Source organism: Podarcis bocagei (genome assembly GCF_964188305.1).
Source record: "Podarcis bocagei genome assembly, chromosome: 10".
NCBI classification, from domain to species: domain Eukaryota; kingdom Metazoa; phylum Chordata; class Lepidosauria; order Squamata; family Lacertidae; genus Podarcis; species Podarcis bocagei.
The window spans coordinates 15,473,732-15,493,622 of NC_138135.1; the positions used below are offsets into that span (position 1 = coordinate 15,473,732).

At 43.7% G+C, this 19,891-nt stretch overlaps 1 protein-coding gene across 9 annotated transcripts in view; it reads right to left on the minus strand.

Moving 5' to 3' along the window:
- SOX5 (SRY-box transcription factor 5) overlaps positions 1-19,891 on the minus strand; it is a 783,587-nt gene that overhangs the window by 211,696 nt on the left and 552,000 nt on the right. For all 9 annotated transcript variants that reach the window (XM_081209974.1, XM_081209972.1, XM_081209973.1 and 6 more), the window contains one exon: positions 6,195-6,281. In XM_081209974.1, the coding sequence (XP_081066100.1) occupies positions 6,195-6,281 (87 nt within the window). The remainder of the gene's footprint in view (positions 1-6,194; positions 6,282-19,891) is intronic.

Here is a 19,891-nt window from a genome sequence, read left to right on the forward strand (position 1 = left end):
GAAGATTCTCCCTCCCAAGAGCTGCTATTTTTCCACCTGAGAGAGAAAAGACAGATATTTGCTTTGTGCCTCCTTCCCATTGCAACTTTAATTTGGGGTTTTGATCAAGATAATTATTCACTTGGGGGGGGGAATGTTCCACCACCTCAGTCACTCTCCTCCCCCCCATGTGGGAAGTTCCCTTTCTTTGCTTCTAAGTTGTTGTTTGTAGAAAACACACACACAGGTGTGACTGGGGGTGTTCAGCTACTGGGCTCATTCTAGAGCAGGGTTGGCTAACCTATTTCCCTCCCTATGTTGTCAGATTCCAACTCCCATCAGACCCGCCCGGAGCGGTCAGGAATGTTTGTGGCACCACGATCGAAAATGGGCTCAATCTTGAATATTGCAAAATAGAATATTAATGCATTTGGTGCTATGTTCATATAATTCCTAAATTCTGGTATGATTTCATCCTGTGGGTAGAACTGCCTGTGTTCTACAGAAATATAGAAAGTTGGCAGTTTTCCAACCTGGTGAAGGGGGACAAACAACAGAGCGGTGTGATAGGTTTATATGCCCATTATTACTGGCAACGTTCAAACTAAGACCAGCATCATTGATTTCAAGTGATTGGCGGGGGGCGGGGGGGGATGAAAGCAGTCCAGTGATGGCTAGATGAGCCTCAGATATGTAGACTGGAGAGCAAACTATACACACCAAGTAGGTTTTCACACCTAGCAGATCTGAAATATCAAGGCTTCACTAATAAATATGGAAAACATTGCTGAACATGAATTGTCACTGTGAAATTCATCACATATGATGTTTACAGTGATTTTCCCATTTGTCTCTTTCACACACAAATCCAGAATTGAAACAAGAAGTTCCTGATAGACTCTCTCTTTCGCTCTCACTGCTGTAAGCATTTTCTTCCTTTTGTAAACTATTAAAATTGCAAAGCTGTGCAGGGACAGCAATGATCACATTTTGGGATAAACATGCATAGGACTGAGCTATACGATGCCTAGTGTGGTGGCAACCAAATTGTGGGGAGAAAGAAAACAGCCTTCACCTACGATGCACGTCGATCTGTGTTTATGACTAATGTATAATTCAGTGATAAAGACAAAAAAATCCAGGCAGCACCATCCAAAATCGTTCTCAAGTAACTCTGCACAGGTGAAAAAACATTCTCACAACATGTTTCCCCCCATTCCTGCCTTGGAAATTTCCCTTGAAGATGTCCTGGTGCCAGCTTGCCTACTGCATGCCAATAACCTCGAGAGCAGAAACAAATTCCGAATTTCTTTTCCAGGAATAATTGGCAGCATCCACACAACATGTTTTCACAGGAATCCCATCACAGGAATCATAACTGAAACATGAAAACACACCACACTCCTCCAAAGGATGAAATCTCAATATGGAGCGTAGTTATCAAATGGATTGACAGGCGGGATACTCCGGCTCTGGGATATATATTTTCAGGAACCAACCTATATTTTGTGATTGCATTTTTCTTCCTATTGCAAATATTTATACTGTATCTAATATTGTATTTTATATTGTTGTAACCTACCCTGGAACCATAACGTGAAAGGGCTGGTAATTAATGATGATGATGATGGTGATGATGTAATAATAATAATAATATGTCTGGCTCCAACCCATTATTTCCAATGCAGGTTTTCTTGGCACAGAGATTGGTCCACTTTCTGGGTTTCTCATGCTCTCTTGCCCCATTGGGATTCAGCACAGAATGCAATAGTTCAGGTGAGCAAGAAATCACAGCTATTATCATCTACAGGAATGACAATAGTGAGAAGACCTTGCTCTGGGGCCTCTCTGATCTTGCTCTTTCCATGACAGCATTGCAATCACTGAAGAAAATGTTCTCAAAGCACAGTCTAACCCCCCACTAAGCTTGTCTGGTGTAGCTTAACCTCCACTAACAAGATCTTGAGGTCAAGCAGTTTCTCCCCACAGTAATTCACAGGCCTTTTCTCACCTATCATAGGAATATTTGGAAGGTAGGGAAATAGCTTGGTGACATGGGGTTGTTTTCCAAAAATGTGGCTCTCCAAATACTTGAGTAGAGGTGACAACTAACGAAGAATCAAGTTAAGTGGATTCTAGAGGTGTGCATCAACACCGTGTGTGGTCCAAATTATGAAGGGAACGGGGATGATGCAAGTGAGGTTTTTCCTATCCCCAAATCAGATGGTGAAGTCAACAAGGCTTGCTGAATCAGGTCAGAGTCTCCCCAATGTCCTGAATCACTCTGTGGACACAGGCATCCCCAAAATCTGCATTTTGTTATTAAAATAAAGGACTGCAGTGTGTGTTTTTTAAGGCGAAACCAATTTGACTAAGGAAACACCCTGATCTCAAGCGAGGGAGGCTGGAAAGGTGGCGGAATATTTCATTTTGATGGACAGGTCTAGGTTTTAAACACATGCGAATTATTTTCCTAGGGCACCCCAATCACAGCAATTTGAAGAAGCAATGTTTGATGTAACTCATTTGTTCCTTTTTATTCTAACCCCTTTCTGTTTTCCAGGAAACAGTGATTTTTAATTACTTGCTTTCCATTCCATTTCTTTACATTTCTTTACGTTTGTGTAAACTTCTCTTAAAGTCCCCTGTCCCCAGGTGATGTGACTGTGTGTTCATTTGTTGCCTTATTATTATTATTATTAATTTCCAGCTGGTTTTTCTCCTGGTCTTGTTCAAAGTTTCCTCCTCCTCTTTTTCTCTTTTGAGTGTTCCTGTGATTTCAATACGCTGAATTCTTTTCGGCCAGTATTATTAATATTTGTAATATAGATTTCTCTCGTTCCCCACTTAAGGTCTAGTACGTTCCCTCCTCATTCAGCAAACCCTCCTTGCCGCTTAAAGGAAGACAAAAAGTTATGGCTATTTTTAGATTCTCCATTATAGTCAATGGAGAGAGGGGTAGGCAGAGCTTCGGATTTGACGTATATGATATGAATGCAACTAACAAATTGAACTGGAAACCACACAGAGTGGAACTGAAACCGACCGGGTTGATTCTTAATGCTACAGATACAAGATGAATCTTGTGGCCCAGTATACACCTCTAGTGGACTCCCCTCTTAAGTTACCAAGGAGGAGGAGATGTCAATGAGACCCCTGTAGGCTAGCAGAGCCTTCTTTTTTCAGTCTCCTATTCCGCCCCCCCACACACACTTTGGCTCATTCTTCTAACTTATTTGGAAGTAGATGAGGAAGGAGTTTGGGGTGGGAGTCAGTGTGGGGGTTTTTTGAGGGGTGAGTGGGTAAGGTATACACACCCATCCCTACAAAAGGCTTTGGAACTCCAGCACTGCACACATTCCAGGGCAAAGAAATCTCAATGCCCAAGGTGTCTGGTGGCTGTTTTTCCAAAACGGCAACTGCCAAGACAAATATATCAAAGAATTAATTAAAACTTTGGAGCTGGCGAGCTTGTAATAAATAACCTCGTGTTCATGGAGAAAGAATGAAGAAAGACTTCTTTCCAATACACGTGTGACGGCTGCACACACCGTTGTGTTGTTTCAAGAAATACAGCTGCGACGTGGCTCAGTTCAGGCTCATTTTCTCGTTCCTGTGCTCCTGGTGGTGGCATGAGCGCCCCATGCCAGGGCCCTGAAGGGTCAGCCTGGCAACCTCCTTCCTTCTCCCTCAAAATGGAAGTAAAGACCAAAGCAATCTACCTACCTACCTACCTACCTACCTACCTACCTACCTGTTTTAGGAATTTATAAACTGCTTAATATAGAAAATCAAAGTGGCATGAAAGGATGAATTTGCCAATGATGTGCCAGAGCTGTTGCTGCTGCTGCTGCAACCAGTGTAACTACCAAAGGTTTGGGAGCTTCCCGGGCAAAGCACTTTCTGTTGTGCCCCCCTCATAGGAAGAGAGGAAGCTGCCTAACACCAAAACAAACTTTTTCAGCCAGAGGGCCACATTCCTTTATAGGCGACTTTCAAGGGGCCACATTACAGTGGGGCCAGAGGCAAAAGTGGGAAGAGCAACACATGCCAATTTGGCCTTTGTCCCAGAGGCTAGTTCTACACATAAATACACACCCCTCACTATCCTACAACCAGGCAAGGTAGAAGCATTATCAAGGACGTCTTCCAGCTAGCCAACTGCCCTCAAGGAAAGTGCTGTGCAGGGTCAGGATGAGAGGCCTGGGCTGGAGTGAGGGGGTTTGCAGCTGGGGAAATGAGTGTTGTTTGGGAAGTCCCGGAGGCCAGATAGAGGAACTTGGAGGGCTGCATTTGACCCCTCAAGGCCTGTGGCTTCCCCATCCTTTATGGTAACACAGCAACGTGATGTACATCAAAACAAATGCATGCTCGGGTCAGCAGCGTTCCTGACTTGAAACAGACCTAACTCTGCAGGTATGACTGAACTCCTGCCTCTTCTATTATGGCCTCAGATAAAGACGTAAAATGATGGGCTGCTTCACAAATGCAAGTTCATGCTCCCTGGATGTAGCAGAATTAAGTGACGGCTTGCCTGTGCAAATGATTAAATGATCAAATCCTACGAATAGAACAGTCACACCTCACCCAGGGTCAAACAATATTTTGCAACAGCAGCAGATGACAGGCAAGCATGAAATTATGTACGGTGTGCAGGTTTCTTTCAAAATACTAGAACATGAGCACATCCAGTGAAGATGAACGTTGGAAGAAACTAAAGTACTTCACCATTACGGGATTTGCTCCTACAACAATGGCTTCCATCTTGAATGTTTCTGAACGAAGGCTGGACAAATTCAGGCAAGAGAACGCTGTCGACGGCTACTAATTGCTCTGTATAAATTGCTCCAAATATTGAGAGTCAGTATGACTCTGAATACTAATAGCTGGGAATCACAAATGGGGATAGTGGTTTTGTGCTCATGTCTTCTTCATGTGCTTCCTATGAACATCTGGCTGGCCACTGTGAGAACAGGATCCTGGGCTAGATGGGCCCTTGGCCTGATCCAGAAGGGCTCTTGTTATGAGAGTCAACTGGGGTCAGTTTGCATGCACTTCCTGCATATGGATGAAGTGCATAAATAACATTCTTCCACCTGTAACCTCTCCTACCACAGTGCGCACAGAATGGTGACCTGCAAGAACTCCAGTTATTTATTTATTTGTGGCAGCAGGTTTATGGTGCCGAAGCATCAAATCCACTTTAACCAGATGCCAAACATCTGCCAGGCTAAGTTCAAGGTGCTAGCTTTTGGCGCATAAAGCCCTACATAGCTTGAGACGGGGATAACAGAAAGATCATCTTACACCTTATGTACCCCATTGATCATTGCACTCTGGCATGTGAAGGCCTCATGCAAGATACCACCTTTATTGGGACGTCCATTCCACACAATGTAGGAATTGGGTCTTCAAGCCAGCTACCCCTTTGGAATTCCTGCCTACTAAATATTAGGCAGGCATCTGTTAGTCTTTCTGGCACTAACTGAAGACCTTCCCCAGCCTGACCTGTATGTTTTTAAAGATCTTTTAAGTATTTGCTTTTTAATTGTTTTGCTGCTTGTCGCCTGCCACCCTGGGCATGATAGATACTCAATCAATCAATCAATCAATCAATCACTGCACAATCTGCATCTGACACTATGTGACTGAAACCTACGCACCCACAAAAGACCAACAGCATGGAAATGGGCCCCATAGCTTTGCTCATGGGATTTTTCATCACAGTAGAAGATGCAGCACCGTCTTCCAGATGAGAGCATCCTAAAGGGTGCAATCCTGTGCTCACTACAGCTCCTATTATAACCACCAACTAGACACATTTCCAAGCATGTTGCGAGCGGGTCATTTAAATGCAGCCTAGACCCTCTTGCATCTCACCATGCTCTTGAGAGGTCTTCTCAAGACTCCCCACTCTCCTCCTTCTACTGATAACAGCCTGCACTCCCAGACCCCACACAGGGACAAGATGCTGTGGACTGATGGAGAGATGCAGGCAGCCTCAGCTGCAAAAAGTAGGCCCTGCCAAGTTTTGGCATGCTCAGAAGAGCAGGATTGGCCCTGAAGACATTGCTCCAGTGAAAAAGTGCAGAAATGGAAAAGAGCAAATGATGGCATGCTTCGTTTGCGCTAATTGAACTCACATATATTGCAATGCATTTCAATCTCCCCCCACCCCACTTTGCATCCCTTCAGGTGATAGAAACGAGGTTTACCTTTTATTTCTCCAAAGTTCCCTGATCCCATGGCAAGAAGCTTGTCTTTCCAATCTTTTGATAGTAGCTTTTCAATACTGGGGGTTTCTGAATGAAGAGGAGAGAGAGGGGGGAAAAAATGTAAGCGAATCAACATGACTGACGGCACAATGGAACTCATTAAACGTCTATCTGCTAAAAATAAGAGCTACCCTATCCTGGACCCCAGTTCATAATGACTTCATCAACAAACTGATAAGAGGGGAGAGAATGAAAAAAAAGAATGTGTTTTGTCACCTGCTGTTTCAAAATCATTAGCTTTTTCCTCTTACTGAACAAAGCCATTCCATATGACAATGGGCATACAGAACCCTGGCGCTCATTGTTTTTCAATTTAGAGAACAAGTTTCTGCCTATAATGGATGCTTGTCAATTTAAGGGTGTCTGTATGCAGGAATATATAGATCCTGCTCTGTTCTAGTAACAAGAAGCCGAAAGCACCAGCCTGAAGATGACGAGTGAGACCTCGTCGAAACGTCGCCTAGACACCCCAACTCTTACACGGGAAGACACCCGAAGATACCAAAACCTGCATATATATATATATATATATATATATATATATATATATATATATATATATATATGCAGGTTTTGGTGTCTTCGGGTGTCTTCCCGTGTAAGAGTTGGGGTGTCTAGGCGACGTTTCGACGAGGTCTCACTCGTCATCTTCAGGCTGGTGCTTTCGGCTTCTTGTTACTAGAACAGAGCAGGATCTCAGTGTTTGAGTTCCTATAAATACTGTTGAGGGGGTGTGGTGTATAGCCTCCAACGTTCTGGGCAGAGAGGGAGTTCCCAGGTTAGTGTGCCTTTTCTTCTTTTGTTCCTTAATTACTTGAGGGATATCTTGAGTGATTTCTTGAGTGATATTCTGAGTACCACTTAGGAGGGTCATTAGGTGTGGATTAGTTGCTAAAGCTTTCGTGTCTTGACCTCTTGAGCTTGTGAAAAGTTTTTATGAGAAGATGGCTGTACTGCACTTAGTTGTGCTCTGGCTTGGCTTCGTGTATAGGGGCGAGCTGTGGTTTTGTGCCCTGTGCCAGCCAGATCTGTGTAGGGATTGCAGGGGGGTGCAGCATCCGGAGGTGCCACTATGGTTTGGCTACTGGATGGTGTCTGTACTTTATCTGTGGAGAGGGTCTGGGTTTGGGTCTGGTGTGGTTGATTGGAGATGGCGTTCTGTGTGTCTCTGGTTCTGGTGTCGGTTTTTGTGGGGAGGGCTAATTTCCAGATGTCTGGCAGGCGGGACGTGTCGTCACGCTTGTTCATGTTGTGAGGGTGTTTCTCTATCTCAATGGCTTCCATGATTATTCTCTTGTGGTGATGTTCCATGTTAAAGAGCAATTTGGAATCTGCAAAATTAATTTCGTGTCCTGTTTCTTTCATGTGTTGGTAAAGAGAGGAAGTTTTTTCTTCTTTTTTGACGGCATTCTTGTGTTCTGCGATACGTGCATTTATTCGTCTGTTTGTTTGTCCAATGTACGTGGCTGGGCAGACTTTGCAGGGTATTTCATAGACCCCTTGGTTTTCTAACTGGATTTTATCTTTTGGGTTTCTGAGGATATTGGCTATTTTTTGGTTGGTGCAAAAGGCTGTTTTGATATTGTGTTTATGGAGGATTTTGCTAATTTTATCTGTAGTGCCCTTGATATAAGGAAGGAGGGCCATGCCATTGTTTTCTTCTGTGTCTTGGTTTTTGGGGGGTGTTTCTTTTTGGATTAGCTTCGTAACCCTGTTTTGTTGGTATCCGTTGGCGATTAACACATTTGAGAGATTCTGTAACTCAGTTGTCAAGTGGTCCTTGTCAGCCAGGCGTTTGGTTCTGGAGATGAGAGTCTTGGCTACGGGGTTTATTTGTGCAGGGTGGTGGTGTGATTGTGCATGTAAGTAGCGGTTGGTGTGTGTTTTTTTCCGGTAGATAGTGTGTCCTAGGGAGCCATCAGGTTTTTTGTAGATTAGGACGTCAAGGAAGGGAAGTTGGTTGTTGGCTTCTATTTCCATAGTGAATTGTATTTTGGGGTGTAGGCTGTTGAGATGTGTGAGGAAGCTATCTAGTTTTTCCTTCCCGTGTGGCCAAATTACAAAGGTGTCGTCAACATATCTGAGCCAAAGTTTGGGTTTGTGTTCTGACTTGTCTAAAGCATTGGTTTCAAAGTGTTCCATGTACAGATTTGCGATGACCGGTGAGAGGGGTGATCCCATAGGTGCTCCTTCTATCTGTTTATATCTTTGTCCATTGTGGATGAAGTACGTGTTGGTTAGGCAGTGGTTGGTCAGGTCCAGGATGTATTCGGGGGGATTGTATTTGTTTTGAATGGCTGTCAAGGCTTCATTAATGGGCACTTGTGTGAAGAGAGATACAACATCGAAGCTCACAAGTAGGTCGTCGGGATGTAGGTTTTGCTTCTTTATTGTTTCTATGAACTGGAAGGAGTTTGTAACGTGTGAAGCGATAGATTCTGCATAGGGCTGAAGTTGCTTAGCGACAAGAAGCCGAAAGCACCAGCCTGAAGATGACGAGTGAGACCTCGTCGAAACGTCGCCTAGACACCCCAACTCTTACACGGGAAGACACCCGAAGACACCAAAACCTACACATATATATATATATATATATAATGTGTGTGTGTGTGTGTTGATAAAATGCAGAGTGGGGGGGAGAGGGAAAATAAATAAAAGGCAAAGAATTAGCGCCTAAATCTGCTACATGTAATTATATCCCTCGGTGTGTTTACAATTACATCCACTTTACAACGTGTTTAAACACAGTGTGGTGGTAAGCACGCTGTGGCAAGACACTCCCCGCCCCCAGTAACACACACACAAAAACACACAGCAAACAAATAATAACAATGGGGCAAAGTTCAGGATGGTAAACGCTTTGCGAGGATTGAAAAATCTGGGAAGAAGACTGAGGTATAAGCACAGCAGAAGAGTTCTGCTATATCAGATCAAAGGTCTACCTAGTCCTCCAGAATCCCCTCTCCCACAACAGCCAGCAGCAGTGGACCTACGGTGTTTTGGGGGGAGCTTGTACCTTAAACTATCATGGCACAACCAGCAATGAGGGTCTAGGTAACCACTGTTATCTTCTTTAATGGGGTTGTTCCACGACAGATCACCACACCTTTACAACATCTATGCTGCCAACTCTCAAACTCTGGGACTGTTGAAATATATACAACAAAATATTGATCAAATTGAGTCATGTGACTCTAATTGGGTCTACCAGACCCAAAAAGGTTAAGCCACATGGGCTAAAGTCTATTCCAGGGTCCCTCTAGGACTAGGGGCCTTGGAGCTTAAGCTTCCCTAGTTCCATAGTAGATCTGCCTCTGGTGGCCAGTCAAATGCAAGGGTTGGAGGAAGCAGCCCTGTCCTGCTTTGGCTTCCCAGCGACTGGCATTCAGTGGCAGGTTCTTCCTTTGAACCAGGAGGTTTCCATGCAGCTGTCATAACTAATAGCCACTGGCAGATCTATCCTCCAAAACTTACCTAATCCTACTTAAAAGCCTTCTGAGCTACTGTTTAGGGAAGTTTTTAATGATTGGTGTTTTAATGTATTTTTAATCTCTGTTGGAAGCCACCCAGAGAGGCTGGGGAAACCCAGCCAGATGAGCGGGGTACAAAATATTAATATTATTATCATTATCATCATTACTGTCAATCACTCTTTTCACAGAATCATAGAACTGTAGAGTTGGAAGAGACCCAAGAGTCATCTACCTGTAGTCCAACCCCCTGCAATGAAGGAATCTCAGTTGAAGCACCCATGACAAATGGCCATCTATATTTTTTGTATTATTATTATTTATTATTATTATCTTTTAAAAATGATTCTTATAATGTTGCATTTTAAGTCATCGTAATCCCCTCTGGGGCCCCAGGGTGAAGGGCAGACGATAACTTGTTATTACAAAAATGCATCTTGTGGCAGTGACTCCTGTTTAAAAAAGAAGGTGTAGAAGAATCATAGAATTGTAGAGTTGGAAGGGACCCCGAGGGTCATCTAGTCCAGCCCTCTGCAATGCCGGAACATGCAGGTGGCCCATCTGAGGACTGAACCCACAACCCTGGCGTTATCAACACCATGCTCTAGCCAGTATAACTATACGTAGAAGAGCCCCACTGGATCAAACCAAGGGTCTCTCTACTTCTCACAGGGGCCAACGAGATGCTTCAAGGATACCCAGAAGCAGCACAAGAAAACCAATTTATTTGTTAATTTCATATCTACGTATATCACTTGCTTTAAATATATACTTTCAGAATTTTCAGACAAGAGTGGATATCTATCTGTGCGTGTATGTGTGTGGGGGGTTTAATATTTATAACTCTTGCTTTTTGCCTTTGCTTTTTTTGTGCAGATTTTTTAATGCATAAGTAAATACAAATGCTAATACAACCCAGAGGATGTTAAACTCTGTTCCAAACAATGTAATTGTATATTCTTGTCAGCATTTAGAAGGGTGCACAATTACAATAGCTTTCAATCCCGCGATTAGCGCTGCATTCAGTTCGAAAATGGAGTGTACTAAAAGATAAGTGCTCCAGTATGTTCCATCTAAATAACAATAGCCACCCTTACTATCTCGATCTAAGACATATAACTGCTATTCTCCACATTTGTGCTTATGTGTATTTTGGTGCCGCCATTTGTTTACCCCCTACTAGGAACGGAAAGAGAGTACATGTTAACTTTTCAAAGGGACCGTCTGGCCTAGAGACCATGCAATTATTAGCAACTGGTTAATTTCCCCCACTGAAATAAAAAGGCATTACAAGGATCCTTCATTATCTTGGCTGGCTAATTTTGCTGAAGTTTTTCTGCCTGCTCCCTCCCATGCCAGCAACATACTCTCAGGAGCCAGTGACACAACTCAAATCTCAGGGAAGGACTAATGTGGGCAGCGTGTGGACATTTGCACACTGCCCTGCCCATATTAGTCCTAACACAGAGAGCCCCCAAGCTGGTAACATAGAAGTGCAAGCATGTGAATCTGTCCCAAACTGGGTCTGACTGCTGGCTCATCCAGCCCATGAGTTGTCTGCTCTGACAGATAGCAGTAGTCAGCCCCAGGGTTTGAGGCCCCTCACCCCTAGCCTATGGGGTTTCCATTCATGCTGCCTACCCAGTAGGGTGGGAGATAGGGAACCTATATCCCTACAGTTGGTGTTGGGTTACAACTCCATCCACCAAGGCCAATGATGACAGGATGATGGTGAGTTATAGTCCAACAACATCTGAAGGTCCTCAAGTTCCTCATCCCTGCACTAGATTATGGGTCTGGTCAGGTTTTCATTTGGTTGTTTTGCTCCAAGAGGCTACATCCGTCACACAGCTCAGTAGTAGAGATGAATATATGGTTTGAAGGCACTTAACACAGACAGCTTCTGCTTCAGCTTTCTAGACACTAGGAGTGGAAACCCGTTTATTGCGGTGCACTGAATTATTTACTATAGATGGGGAAGACCCAGATTTAAACGCCCAGCATGAAACTGACTGGGTAGCCTTGGTCAGCCAAACCACACCTGGGACTGTTGTCATAATTACATCCTTGTCTTAAATGCCATAAGTGGTCAGTGAAGCAGGAGAACTTATCTGACCTCCTGTCAGTGGTATTTATGTGGTTTACTGGAAGGGAGAGCAGAGAAGCAGAAGCGAGGTTGTCACAGTACAAACTTGCCGGTGGGAGCACCAGGTGGGAGGTCAGATAAGCGCCACCACCCTGCCCCATCCACTGCTACTGCTAAATGGTTACCTGGGCTGTGAGGGGAGAGACTCCATCAGGCAAGGCCTCCTTCCACCGGTCTTGCTCTACCCTCTGCTTCTCAATGTGTATTGCATTGTTTTATGTACTGTGGCTTGCCGTTTTATTGATTATAGTTTAGATATTATTGTAACTGTTGAGTGGATTTCTGTTTAACTTTTATATGTTGATATTATTTTATACTCTTCTAATGATTGATGAATGTTACTTTTTTAATGTAGGCTTTAAAGTTATGTTTTATTATCACATTTTTGTATTGCATTAGATTGTTATAAGATGTACATTTTGTGTTTCTTCAGCTTGTAAACTGCCTTGAGTATTGTAAGATAGAAAGGCGGTATACAAATTAAAAATGATGATGATGATGATGGGCATAAGTGGTATAATAGGGCTAGCTTGGGAGCTTGGCTTTTGGGCACAGCAGTCCAAATTATAGGAAGGCGGTGTTACGCTGGGATGAATTATACCTAACTTACTCCTATTCCAAACTCCATTCAGGGGTGGGAGTCCTGGCCTCCTTCTGGTCTCCCAGAACACTCCTTTTTGGGGACTTACTCCAACCTTGACTCAGCCAGCTGAGCCCTGGCTGAAGACCTACACGGGTGTAATCTCTGGCTGAGCAGAGGTGAGGGACCTCGGCCAACTGAGCAGGAGAAAGACCTACCCCAAACTACACTCATCCTGGTGGATCTGGGGTTTGGATCGCTCCCTAAACGTCTGCTTAGCAGCAGACATACTGTAAGTGTTATACATGAAATGTGTAACATTTTGTACCTTGAAAATTACTACAGAAATTATTAATAGTCACATAAGAGCACTTTGCTTTAAGTAGGCTTGGGTCCGCCTGTTAAGTTATTTACCCCGAGTTAAGAAATCACCAGTCAACAGCAACTTGTAAACGCTAAGTCGACTGCATTTTAAAAGACACAGTTTAAATGAAGGTGGCTGTAGCTCAGAAATAGAGCACAAATGCTTTGAATGGAGAAAGTCCCAGATATGTTCCCTGGTGTGTCTAGGTGGGACTAGGGAAGACCATTGAAAATCACTGCCAGCCATTGTAGTGGTCTGATTCAGAATAAGGCAGTTTCCTAGGTTCTTGTATGTCATTAGTGTGCAGGACACTGTACAGAACAAGCTGGAACCTCTACGCATTTCTTATTAAAATGCTGTCCCCTGAAAGGTGGTACCTAAACTATGCAATAAAAATGAACAAATGCCTACTTTCCCCCTAAAAACAAAGACCTACACAGCTAACAATATGCTTAAAATAAACAACAAGCATTAAATAAATCACAGGATGGGGCGAACGAAAAGCACCGTAAGCCAGCAGAATTCAAAACTTTGGCAAAAGGCGCTTTCAAATATTACACTTCCCCACCAAAACAATGGAAGGCCAGGGATGAGGAAGCCAGGTGGGCTTTCTTTGGAAAGGTATTCCACAACTGTGCTGCCATGCCTGAGTAAGATGTCGCCTGTGTTTGCCAACCTTCCATATCTAAGGCAGTGGTGATTTGGAGAAGGGCCTCCGATGCTGATCCAAGCATTCAGAAAGTCTATATAAGATTGATTATTCCCCCTGTGCCTCACTAACAAATAGACTGTATTTTGCTAGTGAATACTTCATCAAGAGTTAGAAAGAAAACCCAACAATCCTGAATAGGTTATCTAAAACATTGCTATTTTCTTTTCTTTTTTCCCTTTCTGCGGTTCCTTAAAAAAAACCAAAACCTTGAGTAGTAAGTAAACAGGCCAGAATACCATGGTATTTGCAGTAGAAGACTGTCAGTCATTAAAAGCTAACAAACCTTTGCAAAGCAGGAATGCAGCAATAGAAATCCATTGTGAACTAACAATAGACCACAGAACCTCCAGGCACCAAAAGCAGACCATTTTACTTCTAAGTCTATTGTCAGCAAAGTCGTGACAAAGCTTTCCCCCTGCAGCTAGACAAAATATTCACCCTAGTGTGCTCATAAAGAAACTGAAGACTTCTGTGTAACTTGCAGAGTTAAAGCAACAGTAGCCCAGTTTGGGATGTCAATAGAAGCCGTTCACCTGCTGCCACCATACAGATATGTTGGTTACAGATTCGTATTTGCTTTAAAATAAGAAGTGCCCTCAAAACAAGCGGTTCATTCAAGCTAATGTTGGAACAGGCATAGGAAAAATAATTCGAAACCAGGTTTCAACGTTCTCGGAATGTCCTAGACATTATTCATTTGTTAGGTTAGTATTTGTTTGTGCTTATTTTGACATAATTCATATACCACCCAGTCAACAACAAAACTAACCTCAAAGCAGTTTGTGGAAGACAATGTAAAATACTCACTAAGAATAGTGACAGAAAAACACATTGAAAAACAAATTCACATAGAATGTATCAAAATATAAATGAAATCCGTGGTTTTAAAATAAATACACATAATAAAATTTCATGTTAAAATTGCAGGCCTCAGCAAAAAAGTTTTTAGCAGGTGTCGAAAATGGTACAGCAAAGGGTTTTGCCTAACATCAATGGGCATGGAGTTCCAGGGAGTACGTGCTCCCACAGTGAAGGATTGATTAATCACAAATGCCCTTCTTCCAGGGCACAGTAATGCCCCAGCCCCTACCCACTTTACCACTGACTGTCATTTCTGCTTTTCTTTGCCATTCAACTCCTGCTTTGCTGTTTTCTCCTTTCTACACCTGACAAAGAAGATCTCGTTTCATGCACCTGACAAAGCGAGCTTGAGTAGCAGATTGTTATGCCATCCTAAACTGCTTGGTCTTTAAGGGGCCACAAGACTCATTCTGCTGTTTTTCCTGTGAAGTATGTTAGGCCTGGAGAGAAAGACCAACCCGGTGGCTCCAAAACTTATTTTCTCACAGATCCTTGGCAGATCACTTAACGTTGTTGTTATTTTGGTCCATTGCAGATTGTGATGTGCTGTGCTAGACACTGCATGACTTTCAATCGCATTTTTATTTCTCATAATATTGCATTTCATTTTATTGCAATTTCAATCGCACAGGATTCAATTTGCAAATTTTCTTCAAAGGCATGCTGCGGAGCATCTGAACAAAGATTGGGGGCTGCTGGGCCACAAAGATTGGGTTAGCCAAAGGTTGCCCAGAGAGCTTCATGGTGCAGCTGGGTCTCCTGCTCCAACCACTAGGCAATATTGCATCTTTTTAGCCCTCTCCAGTGAAGGCCCCCATTTCTTGGAAGGAAAAGGAAGGCTTGGGAGGTGAGGAACATACAGAGAAAGAGAAGTTACACCTTCTTTAGCATCCGATGTGAACTCTCCAATTGCTCTTGTATCAGGACATACGGTATATTATTTTGACTAATGGGGGGCCTATTCCTCCTTGGCACCCCTCCCCACTGCTTCCACTCATCATTTTCCCCCTTTCTCTCTCCCTCCCTCTCCTTGACAGCTGTCTCCTCATCATCCCAACAGGTGCTATTAGGCCCCGAACAAAGGCTAAGGCTTTTAAGCCACTGGCTGTTGACAAGTGAAAAGGAAACAACAAATGGCCCAGCACTGCTACTCTCCCCGGGTCACTCAGCCAACGGTAATCGCTATTATTTTTATTTATTAGTTCTGCGGCACTGTCCTCTAACCTGCCTTCGCCCGCCCACCTCCCCTCCCTTCATTCCATGACAGCCAGGAGCATTTTAACTTTTAATAAAAGGGGGGGGGAGAGCTGCGAGCGGCTCCTGAGCAAGCTCTTTCGTTAAAGTGCCTGGCTAATGAATGTTGTCCATTTAGATCTGGATAATTTATGATGTCAGCAAAGTGTGGGTGGGGAGGGGAGTTGGAATCAGAGCCCAGGCATTAGCTGGCGAGCTGAGCTGAGAGAACAAAAGGGAGGAGGAGGAAGAAGAGGAAGAAGAGGAGAGAGAGAGAGAGAGAGAGAGGCAATCTGAAAGATAATTCAAGAATTCGTCATGAATATAGCCTATCCGCCACTGTTAAACTTCCTACCTATCCACATCAGTATGCTAGTCAAGGAATGCCTACGCACCTCACAGAAAGAAAGACACCTTCCGTCATAGAACTGTAGAGCTGGAAGGGACCACGAGGGTCATCTAGTCCAACCCCCTGCAATGCAGGAATCTTTTGGCCCTGAGATTAAGAGTCTCATGCTATTCCAACAGTACTTCTGAGGTCTATGGCAAGGGTTGGGGACCTTCATCTTTGGGGGCCAAATGTGCCCCCCCTCTCTATCAGGCGCTCAGGACTATTCTCAAACCACACCGGCCCTTCACCACACCTTCCTTGAAATGTTTTTGCCTGGCTGGACTATGTCCTTGAATTCTGATTGCACCTGGATGGAAGACAGAGAGGGGTTATGTGAGTGCATGTAGAAACTAGCCTACTGTAAGGTAAAGGTAAAGGGACCCCTGACCATTAGGTCCAGTCGTGACCGACTCTGGGGTTGCGGCACTCATCTTGCTTTATTGACCGAGGGAGCCAGTGCACAGCTTCTGGGTCATCTGGCCAGCATGACTAAGCCGCTTCTGGCGAACCAGAGCAGCGCACGGAAACGCCGTTTACCTTGCCGCCGGAGTGGTACCTATTTATCTACTTGCACTTCTTTGACGTGCTTTTGAACTGCTATGTTGGCAGGAGCAGGGACCGAGCAACGGGAGCTCACCCCGTCGCGGGGATTCGAACTGCCAACCTTCTGATCAGCAAGTCCTAGGCTCTGTGGTTTAACCCACAGCACCAGCCTACTGTACAGAGGTTCAATTTGTACCCATTGTTCCTTCTACTCTTGCCTGTGTCCCTGCACCCCTTTGGGCCTAAAATGTTTCCCCGCTTCTGGGCTATGAGCAATGTTGCAATCTAGGGTACATACTTAATTCCAGGATAGTTCACATGGAGCAGCCTCCAATTCCCATTATCCCTAACCATTGGGTATGCTGGCTGGGATTATACTGACTAGTGGGGGCATAGCAGGGTCTGCACCCTTACCTGGATACTGCAGATATTGGAACTGGGACCTTCTGTATGTAAAGAATGTGCTTTGCCACTGAGCCATGGCTTCTCCTCTTAAAGGAGGCCAGCCTATTAGGTGCAAATATTCCATACTTGCTTTTCTTGGGATACACAGATCCATAAAATGGTAGAATTTGACCCCGCAGAACTCAGCAATTAAGAGATGGCTACTCCATTGTGTATTGCTGTGTTTGTTGGCAATCAAATGTAACACAATTATTGAAATGGTGTGGGGGTTGTTGTTTTTTTAGTGGATCACTTAATAAAATTGATTTTAAAAAAAACACAGAGGGTTTTTGTGGTGTTGTTGTTGTTTTTTAAAAAGCTTAGAACAGAAGGTTAAAATCACAATCAAGGAACACATATCAGAATGAAATGCTTTCTAGCCTTCTTGAAAATATGACAGAATGTTTTGCTACTGGAAGTGAGAATTAAACCACACACGCCTGATGCTAAAACAACTCCACATCCTGATCTCCTCTTGCATAACATATGTGAAAACAAAATCGCAATCTTTATTGTGCCAGATGCCGGAAGAGATGAACAATTAAAAAAAAACCCAACAACATCCGCCATAAATCATATCTAGTGAAGAGCAAGGTAGTTTCACAGTAAATCAGGATGTGGGTATGTGGGTTTTGTTTTGTGGGTTGTTGTTTTTTTACAGAAAAATTAGATGGTATTTGCATGAAATCGTAATGTCAAATTAAGTAGAAATTATTAAAGCAAATGTCAGCTTTGAATTTGCTTCAGCAGGGAGGGGGGGGGAAACCTTGCAAGATTCGCTCCACCAAAGTACAGTCCTCCATCTGCTTTGGCAACTTGTTCCATTTGTTTGCACTTGTCACCATCCATGGATTATTAGAATGCATTATTTTGTTTTCTGGCCTGTGTTATTTCCGGTGCAGATAAGGAGTGAAAAAGCAGTGGCTTGCTCTGTTGGGAAGAGCACCAGGAGTTCAAAAGGGAAAACAGAGGCAGCCCCCAAAACGTTTCCAACAGGTTACAACATATGCACACAACACTGAGGATCAGGAGACTCAGGCGCAGGCTCTCTGTCCTATCCTTGAAACTCGTCCCAGGCCACAAACACTGCTCTGCATTGCTTCACAGCCTCCTTACGTGTTTCTGCCAGGCTGGAATGTGCCCTAGAATTCTGGCAATGACTCTTGCCTGCCCGGGTAGAGGACAGAGAGGCCTATGTGTAGAAACTAGCCTATTGTAGAAAGCTGAAATTAATATTTGTTGCTCCGGCCACTTTCGCCTCTAGACCCACCTGCCACTAGAACATGACCCCTGAACATTGTCCAGAAGGGAATGCAACCCTTGGAATGTCTGCCGTACGTTAACAGGGGGTTTTCTGTTACAAGGAGAGGAATTCTCCCACTAGAGTGAGATAGAAGATTAAGCAGAAGAAGGGGGGACGTTATGATTGATTTGTTTGCTGCATTTTAATGCAAAGGTTTGCAACAAGCAAGCACACAGGCAGCCTCCCAAAAAGGCATTTCTAGCTCTTTTAGGCTTCTATTCCTCTGAAGTTTCCTCTTAAAACAAAGCCTCAAATTAGTTTTTAATTTCAGCTGATGAGAAATTTCACAGGCAATTTTTCACACTCATATGACTGAAAATACCACCCCCAGAAATTGGGAGGTATTTTGCTAGATGGAACACTTTACACTTGCATTCTATTATTATTATTTTTTAAAAAAAACTTTAGGTAAATTTAAGAGGTGATTGGGTTTCGCAATGACATAACGGCTACCCCAGAGTGCCTGCTGAGTTTTTCATCTTTATTCCCACATCAAGAATCACAGAGCCCAGGTAACTAGTTCTGCCATTCATAGCACAACATCTGTACAATGATTAGAGTTTGGAAAGAACACTAGTTTGGTCTGCATTTTAGCTCAATACCACCTAATTCACACTTTCCCATTCGACCCAGGAACTGAAACACAGCTATTATTTGAATTTTGCAACGCAGTCCTCCAACCAAACAGTAAGTACAGAAATGCATATATTGGTGAAAACTGTGCATTAAAAAGTAAATATTAGTGATTTTTTAAATGCATTCCAACAGAGAAATCGCTTGCAAAAAAGGCAAAATTGCATACAAAAATGTGTACTTTGGGAGGAATGCACACTAGAACGCAAACAGATTTCCATTACAGAAAAATATTCACGCCAGCTGATGAAGAAATGTGGTGAGCTGAGCTATATATTGGGAAGGAGGAAGAGAAACTAAAATTGACAGTTATACTGGCTTCAGTTATATGGGCTCTGCTGCTGCAGGATTTGTTTCAGCGGCTCCAGCCTCCCTGCCTTAGGTTCAGAGTCCTCTTGATCACCAGCATCAGACTCAGTAGCATGGAACCCAATCTGGCTCCCAAACCAGGTGTGCACTGCAGCCTCTGACTTGGTGTCTTCTTGGTCACTGCTAGACTCTAGGGCAGGCACCCCCAAACTCGGCCCTCCAGATGTTTTGGGACTACAATTCCCATCATCCTGGACCACTGGTCCTGTTAGCTAGGGATGATGGGAGTTGTAGTCCCAAAACATCTGGAGGGCTGAGTTTGGGGATGCCTGGTCATGACACCCAACATCATGACTAATCACGAACAGACTGCTGAATTGAAACACTTGAACTACATGTCCTGAGATCCCGCATTCCCTGGGCAACTGAACTACACCAGGTCTACCTGTTCACGTGCCTATATATCTCTGCACACAACCCATTGAGAGGTAATAAGTCTGAACGGGCCAATATGTTTGTTACTTGAAAGCTTTGTGAGGAATGCTTAGATCAGGGGTCAGCAAACTTTTTCAGCAGTCCGCTGTCCCTCATACCTTGTGGGGGGCCGGACTATACTTTGAAAAATAAATAAATAATGAATTCTTATGC